The sequence below is a fragment of the Felis catus genome, chromosome B4, assembly GCF_018350175.1.
Source record: "Felis catus isolate Fca126 chromosome B4, F.catus_Fca126_mat1.0, whole genome shotgun sequence".
NCBI lineage: Eukaryota > Metazoa > Chordata > Mammalia > Carnivora > Felidae > Felis > Felis catus.
In genome coordinates, this window is record NC_058374.1 from 83,075,270 (window position 1) to 83,098,157 (window position 22,888).

Genomic DNA, 22,888 nt, shown 5'->3' on the forward strand with positions numbered 1-22,888 from the left:
TTTACAGGAGGACAACACATTTAGTTTTATTTCAATCAAATCACAACACTTTCTTTTCCAACTGCTGCAAAGTGCATCTACAATTTGCTATTACAGATCCACTTTTAAAAGGTTTCCTGCGACATTACAGCAAGCCTCTTTTTTTCCAAACAGAGGAATATTCCCAATTCTTCCTCAAATAAAAATAAAAACTCCATTCCAGTAAATGGTAATACATGAAATTACAGTAAACCAGACACTTAAAAGGACAGCCAAAAAGTCTTCCAACAGTTTATTAGAAAGAATGTAGGTAGACATTAAAAAAAAAATCCCCACTGTCATGAACATAAATTGAGGTTTTCAGCCTGGGACAAGCTGAATCAAAAAAAGAAATAAAAAATCCAATAGTGTATTAACATTTTTTTCACTCATTTGCCATACTGACAGTGCAAATACAATTTGGTCTAAATGTACAGACTCTCAAGCAACAATGTACAGCCTTTCTTCGTCCTCCATGCTAAGAGATGTAAAAGTTTAAGGGTCAAACAATACCAAATGTACAGGCTTCAAAACCATCTAAGTTAGGGCATTCACTAGTTTTAGCTAAGATACATCTGGAACACTGACAAGTGATCACTTACAATAATGTGAAGTAAATTTTTTGAAAAATAAAACTTCAGTGGAATAATCCTGGAGGATATACCAGAAGAACAACAAGTTACCAGTTTAAGGTATCAACCAATTTGTTTCATCAGCCACTTTTGAGTCCATGTTCTAAAATCTAAAATTTAGTTCTTTCTTCTAAGCCAAGAGTTTCCTATCATGTCAGTATCTATGTTATGAAGTAAAGGAGACTGAGGTGAAATGTTTTTATTTATCACAACTGCTGTATCAATTGTCTAGGACCTCAACAGCATCATGGAAGTCTGGGAAAAGTTCATGCATAAGGTTATTGCCTTAGCTGACTTAAAACTGCCCCATACAATGGTACATATCAACCCTTAGTGAAGCCTTAAAAAAACAAACAGGTTGAAAAATGGGTTAAAGGAGGCAAATACAGCATCTGCCTTTAGAGCTATCAACTCAGGAATTCTCTCAATTATGAAATCTTGCAGAGAAGTTATTTTTCTTTCTCAAAATCCGGTGATGACAACATTCCTTACTCCAGATCTGGCATTTCTGAAAGATTTTAAAAAGATTAGTATGAAGTACAAGGGAACAATCAACTTCAAAGTCTTATCAAAAAAAAAAAAAAAAAAAAAAAAAGCAGTCAACAGAGTTAATACTTTCCTAGGGAATTGTCTTTTTATTATTTTTTGCCTTTTCTAAATGTAAATCTCAAAGCATTCAAATTTCTGCTTTGGCTATTATAGGCCATGAAAAAATAATTTTTCTCTCAAGAATTATAAAGAAGTTAATGTCTCTATTTTCAGAGTTTTGTCTTTGATGTGAAATATCACTGTAAAACATACTTTTTACAAAGATACTTACTTTCATCATCACTGTCTTGTGAATCCTGCAGAAGAAGAATTTTGAAAGTTACCAAGTTGATCAAACATTCCTTTGCTAACTGAACAGTTTGCCTTAAAAAGCTGAAGCACTGTACTTTTACTAAAGTAGCAAAGATATGTGGTTATATCAAGCTTATGAATTTAATCACTGGACTTAAGAATAGGTTCACTGAAGATGAACAGATGTACAGCTGAGGATCTATCTTCCTGTAAGATGTGTGCCTTTTGGTGGGAATTGGTGCTCACCCTTTAAATCCCTTCCTGTCGGGTAGACTGAATTTTAGTATAAAATGAATTTCACTTCTCTCTTGGCATTCAGTGTAACAGGGAAATAGCTCACTGCGAAGACCACTGGACTGATAGAAGACAAAGAACTCCAAACCTAGCTGCTGAATTGTCTAAACATTTTTCAAACTATACTCAACAACTTTCTTGAAGATGTTAGCAGGATGCCAGAGCGGAATGTTGAGAAGAGTGATCCAGTTTATCCTTCTTATAGATTCACAATGTCCATCTATTTACTCTAGTTTCTGACCAATTCTGCTGCAAAACCTGTTTAACTCTGTCAAAATAATCCCTAAATTAATTCTTAATTGAATAAGGTATACGATGCAGTCATTCTCTTGAAATCTGGTCCCTTAAGAATGGCCCATGGGACACCAGTTTCCTGGTAGGTACCTATCCTTCAAAAACTAGCACATTTTAAAATCTGCTTTTCCCTGTATTTCTGAGAGATACAACCCAACAAGAAGTGGCAAAAAAGCAATCCTAAATCTACATAAAACAACCTATAAATACATTGTTTCTTACTATTTAAGTAAACAGAGAAAAGAATTTATAGACTTACATCATCTGCTCCATCTACTTCTGGTAAATCTACATCCTCATCACCACCCATGTTGTTCATCATCTATTTGAAGTGTAAAAATTAGTTTTAAAAATGATGTTAAATTAAGCCCTAATTATTAGGTTGCAAGCTCCAGAATAAACCTTAAGTCTGTCATAGATTTTCACCAATAAAAAAAGCAAAACAAATGTTAAGTACCTTCCTTTCTGGAAAAAGTAAATTATAAAATCCTGACAACTTGTAGGGAAGTTAAGACTAAGTTCTCACTGAAGAAAAGTGAAATTATTAAAACTTATCCAGCAAGTTATTTATGTATGATATAGAAATTAAACACTGAAATCCTAAATAGTGCTTACCTCTGGTGCCTAAGGAAAAGAATGGGATTCATTTGTAGTTCTAAAGCTTTGTATCTTAAGCTAAGTGGCATGTGTATTTATGGTATTCTCACTACAGTTTTAAATATTGTGAAGAACCAATAAATGATTTAAAATAAAGTCCTTCAGGATGATTAGGTTGTATAAAAGACCTGAACACTGAACCAAAGACTAAACAGCAATAAAAGTTAAAAACAGAAAAGAAACATGATTCTTGAAATAAAAGATACATACTATGGAGAAAATACACTTGCATATGTAAGTACTCTTGTAGACATACAAAACATTGGGACTAATAACAACATACTTACATGAAGTACTAATTTCCTATTTAGTTGTTTCTGATCATAAAGTAAGCAGTGTATTATTTAAAAAAGTACATATAACCCAAAACTAAACTATTAACAGATGGGGAGGGACCTATCTTCCCAAGCTACAACTTTTCTATAAATCTCCTAAAATTAAAAAATTCAATAACCAAATACAACTTTATACACAAAATTTAAAACTTCTAAAATCTACGCTTACCTGCACTTTACAGTTAAAAGGTGCCTTTAAAAGATCCCTAATCACCAAATTGCTCAGTGTAAAAGTTCTGGGCAATCTAGTCTTAAATAATATGAGTAACTATTAAAGAGTCTCCCTACGTCTGATAGCACTGTTGAACACTTTGGTTAAGTTTCTTTGAGCAAGAAAAATGCTCAAAACGTGCCAAATACAATATTAAGTGTTGAAGATACAATGGCAATAGAAATAGGATGAACTTAATAAATACATTCAAGAGCTATTCAAGAGGTTAAAAAAAAAAAAAAAGATGGCCGCTAATGTTATACTGGAAACAGGCAGTAAAAGAATAGTAATAGTGTTAAGCTGTGACATGCACAGCTGGGCGAAATGGCGGCCCCAATTACTACAGGTAAGAAATGGGGATAGCACAGCTGGAAAGAATTGCCCCATCTTCTTTTTCCTCTTTAATTTGAAATCAAGGTGCCAGAACCATGTAAGATGTTAAGTAGTTGCAAACATGACACTAGATATTTACTCCTATTTTAGCTCTTAGTTTTCAAAGAAACATAACAAAATCTAGTCAATTAAAACCTGACTTCACAAGGTTTATTCTATCCAAAGGGAAATCAATGATTTTGCCCCTTTAGCCTTTGGCAATATGTATTTAAATTCTTTCCTTGGTTGTGCTAACTAAAACATCTTTACACACCACTTATCATGCACATCTCACTACCATTTTTGTGTTTAAAGGTTTATATTCATATTACATGGCTCCAAAATGCAAACCAATCCACGCTCCTAAAAAAATCAGTTTAGAATAGAAACTAGCTATATTGTGCATGGATTGTACAGTTTATTTTTTGTCTTTATACATCAACTTTAGAACTTACCACTAATTTTTAAAAAAATTATACGATGTTAAACTTCAGGATTAAATGACCATTTTTAAGATCTTACTTGGTTTTGCTGCAGAATGACCTTGAAAGTAAAATAATGCAGGTCTTAAAATACCACTAGGGGCTTTAAAACCAAATTAAATTCACACAGAAATGTACAGAGAGGGAGGTGGAAAATGCCATTTACAAGAACTTACCTCAGAGAAACGATCAAAATTAGACATGTCTTCATCTGAATCATCCTCCCAGTCTTTCCAATTATTGAAGTCCACACTAAGCCAGTTAAGCTACAGATCAATACAAACATCACCCTATGATTAGCTTAACTTACACTTATTGGTATGTACCTTAAGACTTCATTGCTTGAACTGTGGGTTCGTATTAGTGAGGCATGGAACTAACACACACACACAAAAGAACAGACTAGCAAAATCAAAAGTCAAATGCAGTACTAGCAAAAATAGTTTCACGAAGCTTCTTTCACAATTGTTAAACAATCCTAACCGTTAGAAACAAAAACAAAACTCATTGGTAGGAACTACTCTCAGGCACAATGGACTTTTTTTTGTAGCACCAAGTATGCTCCTCTGTGATATGTAACTTTTAGATTCTAGGCAAAATCTGCCTCTTGAATTCAGCAAAAGTTCTGCATCTAGGGACTGACCACCTTCTGACCATACTTGGTTTTAAGTTAAAACTAAAAAACACCAAGGAAAAAAACCTGTAAGAATACAAGACTTTAATAACACTTAACTAGGAAATAAAAACATAATATTCCTCATGGGAAACAAATGTGTCTTTTATTACTTAAAAATGTTAAACTCCCCCAAGAAAAGAAACATACCTTTGCCCTTTCTTTTGTTAACCTTGGCCATGACTGGCCAGATTCGCCTTTTCGTAAACAACATAAAATTGATCTGTCCGTTCTTTTATGCTTGGAATCCTAAAAACAAAAACAAAAGCACTATCACACCACTTATCTCTCCAGTATCACTACAGAATAGAAAAGTAGCTTGTCATTCCTCAACTCTAATTTTTTTCTCTACATTTTCTCTAAAGGCAAAGAAACATCCCCTAGCTTACTAAACATTTCATTAGCTATCCAAATTGCAAAAAAATTTTCCCTCCCTGCACACGGTGAATAAAATAAAGCCTTAAAAAAAATCAAGTAAAAAAATTTTTTTGACTAAATATGGTACATACAGAATAGTTTAAAAATTCTAAAAGACTAGACTAAGACAAGCCTAAAGAACAGTGACAGCAAGAACAAAAGGGGGCTGCAGAAAAGTAGTTCAAAGGGGAAATATTGCGAAAATATAAATCTCTAGATAGCCTCTGAACTGTTAAGAAAAACAATTACTGGTTACTGCTAAAAAGAGTACTTGATGTATGTCCATTTCTTCATGATTTAAACTGGAATTAAAGCCTTAAGACTACTTACATTTGGATCAATACAGTGAAAAAGATCAATTTCATTTAAATGTTTAAAATTATCGCTTCCTCCAAGACAACTGTGTAAAAAAAAAAAAAAAAAAAATGAACCTCTTCAAAGAGATAAAGATTAGTAATAACTTCAGTGAAAACAAAACAAGCAAGCCAAAGTTACTTGGTTGTCTGAAATAAGCTTCTTACCCAATGATGTAAAATGGTAATTTACCTGAATGTAAGTTTGGATTTTTCAAAATTTACATTAACATCTTTACTGTCTTCAACACAAAATTCAATGAAGACGTAGTCCCTTCGATCGTACCATTTTGCAGAAGCAGGCTGCCTACAAAGAGATAAAATTAGACAAAGTTAAGCTGGAATTCATTAACTGAGTATTTACATAACCTCCAAAATTTTGGTACATAAGTAACATTTCTCTTTCCCATTAGAAGACGGATTATTTGGAAACAGATTATAATTTCAAACAGAAACTACATCCTTAGGGGCAAGTGAGTGGCTCAGTAGGTTAAACATCTGACTTCAGTTCAGGTCATGATCTCACCGTACCTAAGTCGGAGTCCCACATCAGGCTCTGCACTGACAGTGTGGAGCTGCCTGGGGATTCTTTCTCCCTCTCTGCCCCTCTCCCACTTTCACAGGGGATCATGCTCTTTCTCAAACTAAATAAATAAACTTAAACACCTACATCTTTACTCTTAACAACTGCATTCCAAGTTAAAACACAACTATAACTGATTTCACAATATGAAGGAATTAAAAAATGAATCAATGCTCAATAGGGCTAACCATTAGGTAGCCCTGTCAAAATTTATGTGCTACTCCTTTAGAGCCTGGCTACTAAATGTCAATGTCACAGAATTAAAAAATCAGACAGAACTGATGCACCGTCAATTGAAATATTGAAATACATATTCCCGTCAATTGAAATATTGAAATACATATTCAACATTTTTACTTACAATGTTACAATGCCAGCAACTTGCATGGCAGTGGCTGGGTGGGTAAAACTGATAGTGTTTGTCTCCAGAAAGTTCTCACCTGTAGCTTATTTCTGACTATACCAAACCACCATTTTTTTGAGGAACAAATTTTCTTAACCAACTTTTATGATTCTAAATAATGATACTTAAGAATTAAGCTTCTTTACAGCCTCATCTTCTAATCTACAAATGTATTGGATATATACTATACTAGAAGAAGCCTGGAGTATTTGCTTCCTCATTATTCTTCTGCTGTCTCCTGCAATGTACCTGTCCTTTTCATGGTGTCAGCTGCTTAGAACTCTATCCATCCATTAAAATTATGTTTTAGAATAGGCTTAAAAAACTGCTAGAAGCAAATGCAGTCAAATATAGTTGATTAATAGGAGATAAAGACTGTATGTGGTAAATACTTTTCTTTCAAATTGTTCTTTGTATGGGGCACTTGGGTGGCTCAGTCGGCTAGGCGTCCCAACTCTTAGTTTTGGTTCAGGTCATGATCTCACAGTTCATGAATTTCAGCCCCATGTCAGCGTACTGCGCTGACAGTATGGAGCCCACTTGGAATTCTCTCTCTCTCTCCCCCTGCCCCCCCTTCCCCACTTGTGTTCGCTGTCTCAAAATAAATAAAACTTAAAAAAAAAATAAAGTTGTTCTTTGTAATATTTAGACAAACATCTTTATATGTGTAAAAATTCCTAGAATTCACACACAGACCCCAACTACATTTGCCTCTACAGAATGAACCAGAAAGACAATGAGGGCAAGGAAGCAGAACCACATAATTCTCAATGGTTTCACTTATTTTCTTTTTTTTTTTTTTTAAATTTTTTTTTTTCAACGTTTATTTATTTTTGGGACAGAGAGAGACAGAGCATGAACGGGGGAGGGGCAGAGAGAGAGGGAGACACAGAATCGGAAACAGGCTCCAGGCTCTGAGCCGTCAGCCCAGAGCCCAACGCGGGGCTCGAACTCACGGACCGCGAGATCGTGACCTGGCTGAAGTCGGGACGCTTAACCGACTGCGCCACCCAGGCGCCCCTTCACTTATTTTCTTAAAGCAAGCATGTTCTGCTTTGATAATCTAAAAACTGAAGTATTTGGCTATACCAGAATTCTTTGTATTTTTTTGAACTGTTCTATAAACCTAAGATACAAGTTAAAAACTATTAATCATGGTTATGTTCAGACACTACTCATAAATCAACTCAAATGAAAGGAACTGTTTTGTTTCCAAATGCTGAAATTCCCAACCCTAAGGAGTAGCAGTTTAAAGTCCCTCCAATAAATAAAAAGTTGCAACCAACTGCTCATCAACATTTTTACACAACTGTTAAATCTGACTAGTCACATTCCACTTTGGGATATTGATATCAGATCTGAAGTAGGTTATAGTCATTACGGATGGAAGTTTTCAAAGTCCAAAAATACCAGCAAATCAGCAAGAGTAAAGCTATTTCTTTAGGCATCTATCAACAGATTAAAAACAAAAACCAGATTTTTACATGCCTTAGAAGAAAAGTCTAACCAAACTTCTGTTGGACTAAGGAATCACAACTTCTAGTATTATGTTAATATGGCTAACAAATTGAGAGTTTTATGAATAGGTGACAATAGACCACACATTATTATTAGCTCATTTTCTTTCCAAAACAGTGTTCTGTGATTAACATTTAAAAAAAATATGTATTTGAGTGTGAGCAGGAAAGGGGCAGAGAGAGAGAGGGACAGAGTTCTGAAACAGGCTCTGCAAGGACAGCAGAGAGCCCGATGTGGGGCTCGAACTCATGAACCATGAGATCATGACATGAGCTGAAGTCAGACACTCAACCAACTGAGCCACCCAGGCGCCCCAACATGCTGTCTTTAACTGAAAATATTTGCTAACTTAATAAATTTTTAAATGACTAGGTTCACAGATTTTATTAAATAATCTCTACATCCAACATGGGACTCAAACTTACAACCCGAGATCAAGAGTTGCACGCACACTCTACCAACTGAGCCAGCCAAGCATATCCCTAAGTTCAGATTTTCAAACTGAAGTGACCATACAGTATGTTTAAAAAGCGCTAATGAAAATCATCCAGAGCAATGAACACCACAGTGCCAAAATACTATTTCCAACTAAAGGAAACAGATTTCCTATACAGAAATGACTGACCTCAGGCATAAGATGGGATGAGGTTGGGACATCTTGGGCAAACGAAGCTATTAAAAACTATGAGGTCAGTTATGGGGCACCTGGGTGGTTCAGTTAGCGGAGCATCCAACTCTTGATTTTGGGTCAGGTCATGACCTCATAGTTCATGGGATTGAGCTCTGAATTGGGCTCCACGCTGACAGCACGGAGCGTGTTTAGGTTTCTCTCTCTGCCCCTCCCCAACTCGCTTGCAGGCTCTTGGGGGGTGGGGGAGAGCAAAACAAAACTATGAGGTCAAAACCAGAGGCAATAATAAGGGTCTCCCTGCATTGGCCAATGAGAATTCTAGGTTACCAGAAGATGCTACAGATCCAACTCTCTACAAATTGGCTGTTAACAGAAAAAGAATTAGGCATTTTTCCTTCTTTCTCTTTATGAAACTTTATTCATGGTAACTGGATAGATATATCTGTTCATAGAAGCAAACTTCTTTATAAAATTTCAGCTTTGGAATGGAATACAGTTGCGGGGGGGGGGGGGGGGGCATGTGTCACCATTTTGCAACCTTTAAACTGATTTGGCAATGATCAACGGATGAAACCATTAAAATGATTAGATTAGGGGCACTTGAGTGGCTCAGATGGTTGAGCGTCTGACTTCAGTTCAGGTCATGATCTCACGTTGAGTTCAAGCCCCACGTCAGTCTCTGTCCTGACAGCTCAGAGCCTGGAGCCTGCTTTAGATTCTGTGTCTCCCTCTCTCTGCCCCTCCCCCACACATGCTCTGTCTCAAAAAGTAAAAACATTAAAAAAATTTTTTAAAGATTAGATTAATAGTTAATAAAGAATTTACAATTAATAGTTAATAAAGAATTCAGCATCACTAAAAGTGGGACAACCAGACCTACAACCTCCTAATCTGATGCAACATGATATACTCCATAGAAAACTTAATTCCAGTCTATAAGAAGAGAAAAAAAATTTTTTTTAATGATACAATGAGGAAGGGAGAAATCCAAAATACTGTTAAATCAATGCTATAAAGAAGAGAAGGGACTGCTCTAGATTAAAAGAAACCGAAGAGTTATCAAACACGTAGAGGGACACCTGAGTAGTTGTTCAGTCAGTTAAGCATGACTCTTGATTTCAGCTCAGGTCAGGCATGATCTCACAGTTCATGAGATGGAGCCCCAAATCGGGCTCTGCGCGGACAGCGAGGGGCTTACTTGGGATTCTCTCTCTGCCCCTCCCCAAGTTGCACTCACTCTCTCAAAAATAAACAAACATTAAACAAAACATATCCAATTTATGCACCTGGTCTGCAACCCCCCCACCCCCGGCCCGACCTAAACGTAAAAAGAGATTACTGAAACTGTGACCACCTAAATACAGACAGGGTATTAGATATTAGAGAATATGAAAATCATTGTTAGTTTTTTTAGGCATGAAAGGCATTGTTTTTACGGGGGGGCGGGGGGGAGAGTCCATTCAAGATGAAAACTTAAGTATATGGGGTTTGCTTTAAAAGACTTCAGGAGGGACGCCTGCATGGCTCAGTCGATTAAGTGTCATGATCTCAGGTAATGATCTCACGCTGTCATGGAATCTGTGTCTGGCTCCATACTGGCAGTGTGGAGGCTGCCTGGGATTCTCAGTCTCCTCCTCTTTTTGCCCCTCCCCTGCTCACACGGTCTCTCGTGCTGTCTCAAAAATAAACTTGAAAAGAAGAAGAAAAAAAAAAAAAGACTCCAGGAAAAGGAAAAGAGGATAAATAAAGCAATGTGGCAAAGGCCTACTAAGCACTTAATGGATGACAGGTAGATGGGGATTATATTCATTATGCTTTTTTTTTTTTTTAAAGGTTTATTCATTTTTTGAGACAGACAAAACATGATTGGGGGAGAGGCAGACAGAAGGACCCACAGAATCTGAAGCAGGCTCCAGGCTATGAGCTGTCAGCACAGAGTCCAATGTGGGGCTCGAACTCACGAAACATGAGATCATGACCTGAGCCAAAGACAGACACTTAACCAACTGAGCCACCCAGGCACCCCTCTTCATTATACTTAAAAAAAAAAAAAAAAAAAAAAAAAAAAAAGTTAGACCTTCCCTATGACCCAGCAGTAGCACTGCTAGGAATTTACCCAAGGAATACAGGAGTACTGATGCATAGGGGCACTTGTACCCCAATGTTTATAGCAGCACTCTCAACAATAGCCAAATTATGGAAAGAGCCTGAATATCCATCAACTGATGAATGGATAAAGAAATTGTGGTTTACATACACAATGGAATACTATGTGGCAATGAGAAAGAATGAAATATGGCCTTTTGTAGCAACATGGATGGAAATGGAAGTGAAATAAGTCATACAGAGAAAGACAGATACCATATGTTTTCACTCATATGTGGATCCTGAGAAACTTAACAGAAGTCCATGGGGGAGTGGAAGAAAAAAAAAAAGAGGTTAGAGAGGGAGAGAGCCAAAGCCCAAGAGACTCTTAAAAAACTGAGAACTGAGGGTTGATGGAGGGTGGGAGGGAGGGGAGGGTGGGTGATGGGTATTGAGGAGGGCACCTTTTGGGATGAGCACTGGGTGTTGTATGGAAACCAATGACAATAAATTTCATAGAAAAAAAGTTATTAAATGATTCTAGCAGGGACTAGTTTCAAGTGTAACCCAGTCTAACTTTGAAATTGTGTTATACTTAGTTAATGGGATGATTCTTTTCCCAAAACATTTTACAAATAGTATTTTAATAAACTCTAGACAAGCACACTAATGGTGACATGGTTATTACAATGGCTGTATAAAAAATCAAGTAGTACACTACTCTTTAATATGTTCATACTGAAGACACTGGAACCAGAGATCTTTTTCTTTTCCTCAAATTCACATTAAGAATTCAGAATGTGACTAATATGTTTGGAAAGAGAATCTTTAAAATGAAATCTTAAGGTGGGCCATAAATTTAACATGACTGGTGTCCTTACAAAAGATTAGGACACAGAAGAAAGAGCTTGTGAAGACGCAGGAGAAGAGGCCCAGTCATCCCATTTCTGGTACTTTGTTATGGCAGCTCTAGCAAGCTAATACAATCATTTTCCAAATAACAAAATTAAATGATCATTTAAACCAGGGGTTGGCACAGAAGCCAAAAATGGTTTTTATATTTTTAAAGAGTTATAAAAACAAGCATGTAGGACAGAGATATTTGTGGTCTGCAAAGCTTAGCATTTACTAGGTAATCCTGATTTCAACTATCAAAAATACAAGAGGGGACCCTACACGTAACCTAAAACCAGTAAAAAACACATATATTCACTCAACTGGAAGAGAGCTTGATTTTGAAATCCTGCTCATCTTCTGTGAAACTCACATCCCTTTTTTTCTAGTAACCAAAAGAGGAGCAGGTTTAGCTTGAACACTAGCTCATAAACTAATTATATTGATCTCTAGCCTTATACTAACATTGACAAAACTTGTAACCACTGTCCAAGTCTGTCAGTTCACCTTAATAGTAAATACCTATGGATGTAAAAACTTTTTTCACTTCTGCATATGCTATGTAAATAATCCCCTACTTAAAACAAAATAAAACCATTCCTCAAGGTTCCAGTTTCAGCCCCACATCTGGCTCTCTGCTGTCAGTGCGGAACCCACTTGGAATCCTCTTCCTCTCTCTGCCCCTACCCCACTTGCACTCTCTCAAAAATAAACATTAAAAAAAAATTGGTTAAAACATATAGACAAATGTACTGGAGAAAATAGCAATAACGACAATTTTTTAAAAAAAGTTCTACTTCTGTAAAAGTATCTAAGGAACTGAAAAATGTGATACAAAGATGCTAATTAACAATAACCTTTATGATAAAATAGGCAAATATATATTATTTTTTGGGAGAAAACGCGCACGGGCGTGTGCACAGGGGAGAGACACAAAGAGAAGGGGACAGAGGATCTGAAGTTGGCTCTGTGCTAAAAGCAGAGAGTCCAATGTGGGACTCAAACTTACGAACTATGAGATCATGACTGGAGCCCAAGTTGTACCCTTTAACCAACTGAGCCACCCAGGAGCCCCAATAGGCAAAAATATTTTTAATCTGTTTTATCTTTAATTAATGGTCTCATTAAGAAATCAATCAAACAGTGGGTGCCTGTCAGCCCAGAGCCTGCTTCGGATTCTCTCCCTGCCCCTCAAAATAAATAAACTTATTTTAAAAAACTGTTGGAGAGGAGGTAGGACAGAATCAGTTAAAGGGGAACCTAATGGCAATTACCCACAATTAAGAAAGACAGTGTATCCAAAACATAACCGATAAACGATTCCCAAAATAAATATTCCCAAAATAAAGGACTCACAAGTCAAATGTACTTGGAGAATATATACTGATTTAGTAGTACTTCTCTTCCAGGTTTCCCAAAATACAGCAAAGCCTCAATTAACAGAATATAAAATCAGATAGTTGATTTATAAGTAGCTCTCATCAGCTTTATCTTTCAACTACTGACCACTGATCTACTTTCTAATCTATAGCAGATACAGCTGAATTTGGTTCAAATGTGACAGAGCAGAACACAGGACTACTAGTAAAAGACCCCTTTTATGCTCAACTCTCACCATCAAGCACCTCATGTAGGGGTGCTACATGAAGAGTTTGATGGTGAAGGCTGGGTCTGAGAGAAAGAGGCTGCCTGGGATTCTCTCTCCTCTGCCCCTCCTCCACTTGTGCAGGAGATGAGCTGCTTCCTTGAAACTTAAAAAAATGGCCTCATGTAGACAAGTCTAACAGCTAAAATACATTTAGAGTTTGAATGTTATTCAATAAATAAATATGTATTAAGCATGGGGCTAGGAATTGTTCTGGAGACAGAGCAATGAGCAAAATAGACAAAGCTTACATTCGAGTTAGATGAAATTTAGTCCAAAAATCTCCTAAGAAATATGGGGGTAAAGGGATCGGATCCGTTACTAGTGGCCTTTATTAATGTGTAAACAGGCAATATATCATAAGACAAGGTTCTCAAAAACCAAGCAAACAAACAAAAAAAGATAACATTTTCTGGTTATCAGCACAGCTGAGCTTTAAAAAACAACACAGGAGTAGGGACCCTCTACACAGTTGAAAATCCAAGAACTTATGACCCCTAAAACTTAGCTACTGTTGATCAGACCCTCACAAGTAACACATACTTTGCATGTTATATATATTATACACTGTATTCTTACAAAGAAGCTAGAGAAAAAACAATGTTAAGAAAAATCACAAGATCTCTATCTGCTCCTCCCCTGCTTGTTCTGTCTCTCAAAAATAATAAACATTAGGGGCACCTGGGTGGCTCAGTTAAGTGTCCAACTTCGACTCAGGTCATGATCTCACAGTCGTGGGTTTGAGCCCTGTCAGTCTCTGTGCTGACAGCTCAGAGCCTGAAGCTTGCTTCAGATTCTCTGTCTCCCTCTCTTTCTGCCCCTCCCCCACTCATGCTCTTGTCTCTCTCTCTCTCTCAAAATAAACATTAAAAAAAAAATAAACATTAAAAAAACTTTTTTAAAAAAACGGGGCGCCTGGGTGGCTCAGTTGGTTAAGTGGCCAACTTCAGCTCAGGTCATGATCTCATGGACTGTGAGTTCGAGCCCCACGCCGGGCTCTGTGCTGACAGCTCAGAGCCTGGAGCCTGCTTCAGATTCTGTGTCTCCCTCTCTCTCTGCCCCTGCCCTGCTCACACTCTGTCTCTCTCAAAAATAAACATTAATATATATATGTGTGTATATATATACACACACACACACACACACACACGTGTCTGTGTATATGTGTGTGTGTATATATATATGTATATATGTATATATATACATATATACATATATATATATATAATGTATATTTATGGGGTATCTGGGTGGCTCAATGGGTTAAGTGTCTGACTCTTGATTTCAGCTCAGGTCATGACCTCACAGTTCATGGGATTGAGCCCTGCACTGTCAGCATAGAGCCTGCTTAGGATTCTCTCTCTGCCCCTCCCTTGCATGTGCTCTCTCAAACTAAATAAACTTAAAAAAAAAAAAAATACATTTACAGTACTGTACTTATTGTAAAAAAAAATCTACCTAAGTGGACCCACAGAGTTCAAACCAGTGTTATTCAAGGATCAACTGTACTTAACTAATTAATGACAGTTTCCTTACAAGTTTATTCTTTTTTCCCCTTATAAATTTGTTAATGGAGCATGATTATTTGTCTGAATTAAAAGATCACTTTGAATTCTAAGATAAAACAACAGAAATCAAATAACTAGCTTTTTACTAGAGCTTAATAATCAAGTAAATATCTTCTAGGTTTAGGAGTAAACATATTTCTATTAAATAGGAAGTTTCTTAAAGACTAGATTCACTCATTTTTTTTAATACATCTCTAAGTATCTTTAAATATCAAGAAAAATTACAGATGAAAACATTAAAATCAAGAAAAAAGTCAGCAACAAAAAGACGTTATAAAATTCAGAATTACTGATTTTCTAAAACTAAGTTTTAAACTTAGCTTAAACTAGTCTATCATTTGCAAAAGGGAATCAAGACAGTGGTAAATCTTTTTCACTTTGTAGTAAGTGAGGAATGATATGGAAACATGAAATTCTGTTATACAAAGGGAAAAAAGTAGTTCCAGGTTTATAGACGGAGCAGTTTTTCCTCCCTCAAAAGCCCTGTCTACAAATGTCTAAAACCAGTCTCTTACACACATAGTCTTTCCTCAAAGAAACCCCAAGATCTGCTTCTCATACTTTCAGATCATCTGTACATCAGTTGTACCACCACGTAAAACTTTCTGGAAAGGTGATCTGAATACACATGCTACTCCTGTGGCTTCCAAATTATGTGCCAAGGTGCATCAGGGCACCATGAGAAACTTAAGAGGGCTGCTGAAAGATCTTTTAAGTTTGAGAAAAATTTAGTGATACTCAATCTCATTCAAGACACCAAGTAGTTCAGTTTCAAGGTAGACTGCACTACATCCCTCTCCATTAACCTTCATCTTTGCACAGTTGTATTTCTGGTGGTTGCTATAATTTAATAAAGGGGGGGGGGCTACAAAAAAAAAGCAGTGGGAAACAGAAATTGAAATGGAAATGGAAGTATCCAATCTGACTTCAAGGTATAAGTTATGCAGTGCCGGGGCACATGAGTGGCTCAATCAGTTGAGCATCTGACTTCAGCTCAAGGCATAATCTCAAGGTCTGGAAGTTCGAGCCCCACATCAGGCTCGCTGCTGTCAATGCATGAAGCCTGCTTTGAATCCTCTGTCCCTCTCTCCTTCTGCCCCTGCCCCGCTCACTCATGCTCTGTCTCAAAAATAGACATTGGGGGGGAAAAAAGGTACACATGCCCAAAACACATACATATTCCATTACTAAATGGTGATTATAAAAGAAGCTACTTATTTCAACTTTCGTGGATTAGTTTTTGAAAGACTACTAACTAGGCTGTTAGGCAAATTACAAGTTGTTTGGACCTAGCTACCTAATAAACAGAACTGTTATTCCTTTTGGCCAGCAACACCATAAACACACACACACACCCTACTAAGACAAAAAAGGGGCAAACCAAGAACACTTGTGAAACCTCTATACTAGTTCCTTTATTTGGTAATTCCTACTCTAAAACAAAAAAGTGAGGGGTGGCTCAGTGGGTTCAGTCCAACTATTGACATTGGCTCAGGTCATGATGTCACAGTTCTGGAGTTTGAACCCCATGTTGTGCTCTGTGCTAACAGTGTGGAGCCCGCTGGGCATTCTCTCTCTCAAAATAAAAAATAAACTTGGGGTACCTGGGTGGCTCAGTCAGTTAAGTGACTTCGGCTCAGATCATGATCTCATGGTTGAGTTCGAGCCCCACATGGGCTCTGTGCTGACAGCTCAGAGCCTGGAGCCTGCTTCAGATTCATATTCTCTCTTTCTCTTTCTCTCTCTCTCTCTCTCTCTCTCTGGAGCCTGCTTCAGATTCTGTGTCTCCCTCCCTCCCTCCCTCTCTCTCTCTCTGCCCCTCCCAGGCTCATGCTCTGTCTCCCTCTCTCAAAAAATGAACATTAAAAAAAATTTTTTTAATAAAAATAAATATATAACTTAAAAAATTAAAATAAAAAAATGAAAGAAAGCTGTTCTTAGAGACAGGATTTCCCCTGATAAACTTAGTGCCTTTCTTCAACTCCAACCTTCGTACATTCCTACTTCTGTGCACACATCACTTTAAACATCCTCAAAGCAAACACAACAATTTTTCTTCATACAAATAAAATTCAAACAAGGTCAATGTCTCACTGCCTCCGTCACAAATTTCAGAGCCTTGGGGCTCCACAATCATATGTCAAGAAGTGACACAGGTTTAACAAACAATTTAGACGATGTTAACAAAACTACAGATATAGTTATTTCTTTGGAAATTAAAAGTTTCACCTGGAAAATTATTCTCCCTTTTTGTAAAGTGGAAAAAATAAGGCTTCTGTCAGAAATCCTGAGTTCCAATCCTATTTGGGACAGTTCCTCATACTAATTAGCACTGTGTGAATTAGTATTTGAAAAACTAGATCCTGGAACTTAATACATATTAAAAATTTTAAGAACACCTGTCTGTGACTTAGATCCTTTCAATACACAAAGATAATTAAAATGCTGAGTTAGAAAGGGCCCAAAGAAAACACTTTATAGCAATAAAGTATGACAACATGTGAAGATTAACTACTGCACAGAAAATCCCTAATAGCACATTTTGACTTTGGACTACAATATGAAGGAGTTCATACTACTGCTCAAGGTAATATTTAAAGTAATTGGTGGGGCGCCTGGGTGGCTCAGTCGGTTAAGCGTCGGACTTGGGCTCAGGTCATGATCTTGTGGTCCGTGAGTTCGATCCCCGCGTCGGGCTCTGTGCTGACCGCTCAGAGCCTGGAGCCTGTTTCAGATTCTGTGTCTCCCTCTCTCTCTGACCCTCCCCCATTCATGCTCTGTCTCTCTGTCTCAAAAATAAATAAACGTTAAAAAAAAAAATTAAAGTAATTGGCATTTTCCTGAAAAACCAGAAGTTCAAATGTGTCCTGGTGAAGCAGAGAAGTCACCTCAATTTAAAATCTATCAGTGCCAATCTACAGAGTAAATAATACAAAGTTTACTACAACACACATTGCATTTCTGTAATAAAATACACTAGGTGCAACAATCTTCAATTTAAGAACTCTGATAAAGTATTGTAAAAATTTAAGGGCTAGAGGCTAATTCTGAATAGTTCATATCACAAAAGTATTTTTTCCTGAAAAGTGACAATCACTACCACTTAAGACCTCAAAATGATAATAGCTTCAAGATTTTAAAACAGAAAATACAATTAAACATGGGAATCTTAATTAACAGTACATACTGGTCTGCACTGATTTATCCCTTCCAGTTTCTACTGCTTTCTAGTTAAAGTCTAACTAAGCACAGAAAAAAAAAAAAAAAAAAGAAAAAGAAAAAGAAAATCCAGTTGCTAGGTTACAGTGGTTAAGAAATCAACACTGAACAAAAACCATCATCAGTTACTCTTCCTTAACTACAGAAATTAACCATACAGCATATGCTCACTATTACCATTTATGTTGGAAGCTAAAGAAAGACTAATGATTTTGTTTTTAGGACTCAATTCTATAAAGTTGAATGATGGCAAAGTATTCAAGATTTCAACCAATGTTAGAGACAGTCACAATATGTTTCTGGACAATTTATTAATTCAAGTATAAGACCACTGAAAGAACGACTTCAAATAGCTCAAAACTGAATAAAACAGGGACTCCTGTCTGGCTCTGTTGGAGGAGCATGGGACTCTTTGATATCCGAGTCCTGAGTTCGAGCCCCACGTTGGGTGTTAGAGATTACTAAAAAAGAAGAACAAAAAACTTAAATAAAAACAAAAACCTTTCCTTTAAAAACCATTTTACTTTCTATCTATGGTTACTGAGTTCAAATTAGAATTAGAACTACAATAGCTTAAAAAAAAAAAAAAAAGCAGTAACGATTAACTAGCACACCTCCCTTCTCCCCCACCCTAGTTTGAAGGAGAGAAGTCTTAAAATCTCAGCCTTCTCGAAAATCAGGTTGAGTTTTTATGTGAACTATTAGATTAAACCTTAAGAACCTGATTAAAAAAAAAATGTACCTAGACAATCACTACTAAAGAGTATTCAAGTGAGAAAAAAAAAAAAAAAAAAAACAGACCTTAAAACTCTTAAAATATCCAGACGTAAAAGTCTCTCTCCACATCTAAAATAATGTTTATATCATGTTCAGAACATGCGAATGAATGACTCTTGATTTCAGGGTGTTGAGTTCAGGCCCCAAGCTGGGGGGTAGAAATTACTTCAACAAATACATAAACTTAAAAAAAATTTTTAAATGTTTATATCAAACATCAACAAATGGATCCTTATCAATAAGTCAGGTTCTTCCCAGGACTGGAAGACCCATTGAAGGCTTTTTCTAACTCAAATAACAGATTCATAATACTCCTCTTGAAAACAGTAAGTTTGTTGAATACAATTAGTTCAACAAGATCTCCTAAATTTGCAAGATGGCATTTATTTTAAAAAGGAGATTTATGTGGTCTCTTCAAAACACTCAGGTTGAAAGCATTCTTGTAACTTAGACTGCTTTTTGGAATACTGACTGTTACACTTTTCATCTGAGGTTTCAATTTATTTACTTAACGTCTCTAACTATTTCATGTGACCTCCCAAAAGTATATTTCAAATTATTTTAAACATATTTCTTAGTGAAAAGGTATTTTGTTTGGCTACATTAGTCTATTAACAGTTGGCAGCTTACCTAAGCATTTATTTCCTCAGTGAGTTTCAAAATATAAAAGGCACCTTAAGACTAACAATCCTGCTACATTTTTTGGAATAAAGCTTTCCAGAGAAAAGTGAAAGCTACTTTACACAGATTAAGATATTATATTGAATACCAATGGGGAGGGGCAACCCTTCCAAAATTCTAGATGTCCCCTTTACACAGTAATACTGTGTTCCCGAGGCTTGCTCTCCATCATTAACCAACAGCAGTGTATCCTTTAACCCAATAGAATCATCATCAGTATCATTAAGTAACCCTTTGAAAGTGCGTTACTTTTCACAGGAATTAAACTTGTTACCTTTCAATCACTCTCTGTACGTATCTTTCAGGGAGCAGTTAGTACCAAAAATAAAATAAATTTTATTAGGTTTAAAAAAAAATCACTAAGGTTTTTCTTTACCATCATCAAACTAAAATTCTTAAAAAAAAAAAAAAATCCTTGTCACCTCAACGTAAATAAATGTAAGCTCTTAAAGGCAACAAAAAGGCAATTACATACCTATTTCAATCTTAATTAAAATAGGATAATGCAACCTCGCCTCAAGTTTAATGTAGAACACTGAAAACGTCCACAAGTATCTTTCCACTCGACACGTGCGGAACGACCTGCTCAAGGCTAACTCCTCGCGCCATGGACAAGGGTGAGTTTTGGCAAGCTTCCCCCCTTTCAAGGGATTGGGAGTTAGGAGGCCTGGAAACGTCCATACCCAAGAAATCACGACCCCGGAAAGGAAAATAAGTTGTGGGGACGGTGTGACCTCCCCGCAGTTGCCTAGCAGTACTGTCGCTCACGGCGGAAGGCCGCGTGGTGCTCTGCGGGGAGCACCGCCAGCCTTCTGGTAGCACCCACCACAGGTGCACTTGGCCCAGGGCCTGGTCCCAACATCACCGAGGGGCAGAACCAGACTGCCCCAAAAGCGAAGTGGCTATCCAGGAGGCCCCGCGCCTTCAGAAAGCCCGCACGGCAGAAAACTCACAGAAGAGTAAGGCCTAAGGCTAAGTTACGGAGTTAGAGTAACCGGGACTGGCAAAGGAGGAAAAGTGGGATTTCCGGCGCGGGGAAGGCGAGGAACCGTTCCGAGGTGGGGAAAGCGGGCATCTGGAGGAAAAATGTCCTCCACCCGCCAACGGTAACCGGAACAAGGATACTGGACCTCCCACCACAAGAAAGAACGACTGCCGCCACAGAAGGGAGAAAGCCGAGGGGGTCGAAAGCGGGGGGTTGGGGGGGGTGCTTCCCGGCAGCCCCCTGCGCGGCCTCGGCCTCCCTCCGGGGCGACCTTCCTTCGGCGGGGTGTCGCACTCACATCGTGAACGGGGCAGGGGGGACGGGCGAACGGGTGGGCGGGCCTCTCCGGCGGCAGCTGCTGGGCAATCGACTCTACTCCGGTGGCGACTCCGGCGTTTTCTTCCCGGTCGCGGCCTCTTCTCGCTTCCCTCAGGCGACGGTGGCGGCGGGCTCGACCTGGGTCCCCAGAATGCACCGCGCGGAGAGAGCGGCTCCTCCGATCGGGGAGAAGAGGAAAGTGTAGGAAAAGGGGCGCGAGGACGGAAAATGAACGTGCGTGCGTGCGAGCGAGGGGTGGTGAGGCCGGGCGGCGGCTGGTGACGCAGCAAAATGCCCGGGCCCTGCCGCCGCGCGTGCGCACTCTTTGTTTTCGGGCTCCTGCGCGGTTTTCTAGAGATATCTACGGAAAGGGCGGGGCCTCCCAGCTCCTTCGCGATCCTTCCTAGCTCTGGCCCCGCCCTGCGTCTGCTCCCTTCGGTCCGGCGGGTTCCCGCCTCTCCTCCCGCGCTCCCCCCTCGCGTTAGAAAACCGTTGGCCGCCCTAACCGCCTGGCCACGCGCGTTGGGCGATCTCCGGGAGAAACGGCTGTGTTGACAGCAGGAGGAAGGCCGAAGCGGAGGGAGGCCAAGTCGGGAGACTTGAAAAGTGAAACAGATTGGTTACTCTTGAGGGAGTAAGCCAGTCCACTGAGGAAACATTCTCTCGCAAAAAAGATATGAAAAGCCTGTGCTCGTGATATTTGCGGGAAAAGGCTAACTTCAGAATCGAGAGCTGGGTGCACCTGGCCATTTTTCTCTGCTTCCCCAGGGGTTGGAGACTCTTATCCAGGGGCAGCGGCAATCTGAGGTCTTGGTTGAGGAGAAACGTTTGTCGTTTGGGGAGGGCATTTGCCCTTGTTTTGAGATAATTAGGCCTATAGGTGAGACGGGGGGGGTTTGTCAGTGGAGAGTCGAAGTTTGTGGGAATGGGGAGATGAGATGAGGACACTCCTTGTCTTCAGGCACATCATTAGGGGGAGAAGGTTACCCATCTGTTTTCAGCCATTATCTCTTGAACTGCCGCTTTGTCCCTTGAACGTGGTTGGGCTGTAATGAGGGATAGTAACCAAGAGAATGAAAACAGTACTTACTGCCTATTGTAGAAGGCCACTTAACAGTGGAGTAAGGGACAAATACATCAGTGCACTGCTAGTTGGAATACAAAGGAAGTTTAAGTGTCAAGACATTTTGGAAAATACTGGCTTCGTAGCGTTAAGGACTTGGTGGTCTATGCTGGGCATGGCAGGGTTGGGGAACTATAGACATTGGACACTGCTCAAATCTCAAACCTCGTTTAAGAGGGTTGTTAAATCCCAGCTCTCAAGTACTGTGATTTTTAAGAAGTCTACTGCCTGTTGGGGAAAGCAAAATACACAAGTCAAGATTATTGAGTGCTATAATGGAAGTACAAAAAGTAATGGGAGCATAGAAGGAGGAGAGGTCGATATTGACTGGAAGTATTAGGACAGGCCTTGTTAAGAAAAATTAATCCCGGGGGCGCCTGGGTGGCTCAGTCGGTTGAGCATCCGACTTCCGCTCAGGTCATGATCTCACAGTCTGTGAGTTGGAGCCGCGCGTCAGGCTCTGTGCTGACAGCTCAGAGCCTGGAGCCTGTTTCGGATTCTGTGTCTCTCTCTCTCTCTCTCTCTCTCTCTCTCTCTCTCTCTCTCTGCCCCTCCCCCACTCATGCTCTGTCTTTCTCTCTGTCAAAAATAAATAAACATTAAAAAAAAAAATCAGAAGCAGGCTCCAGGCTCTGAGCTGTCAGCACAGAACCCATGGGGGGCTTGAACTCATGAACAATGAGATCATAACCTGAGCCAAAGTCGAACACTTAACCAACTGAGCCACCCAGGCACCCCAAAGTTTCCCACTCCTCTATCCCTAGGACCCTTCCTTTTCTTTATGCACTAGGATAGCTGTTGGAGTTCCAGCCATCACATTCCTGTTCCGGTCAGCAGGATGGAGGATTGAAGGAAAAGAGAAAAAAACAAGACATTTTCC

General features: G+C 38.7%; 1 protein-coding gene across 2 annotated transcripts; it reads right to left on the reverse strand.

Annotated features, from left to right (window-relative positions):
- On the reverse strand, positions 1–21,203 carry PTGES3 (prostaglandin E synthase 3). Of its 2 annotated transcripts, XM_003988916.6 has the most exons (8): positions 20,866–21,197; positions 5,772–5,885; positions 5,556–5,625; positions 4,959–5,057; positions 4,312–4,401; positions 2,338–2,400; positions 1,471–1,495; positions 1–1,158 (listed from the first exon to the last, which is right to left on the reverse strand). In XM_003988916.6, coding segments are annotated over exons 1-8 (483 nt in total). In that variant the 5' UTR covers positions 20,868–21,197; the 3' UTR covers positions 1–1,138. The 2 variants fall into 2 exon arrangements, with proteins under 2 accessions (XP_003988965.1, XP_044917885.1); XM_045061950.1 differs by lacking the exon at positions 2,338–2,400 and having other exon boundaries at positions 20,866–21,203.
- Positions 21,204–22,888: the final 1,685 nt, after the last annotated feature.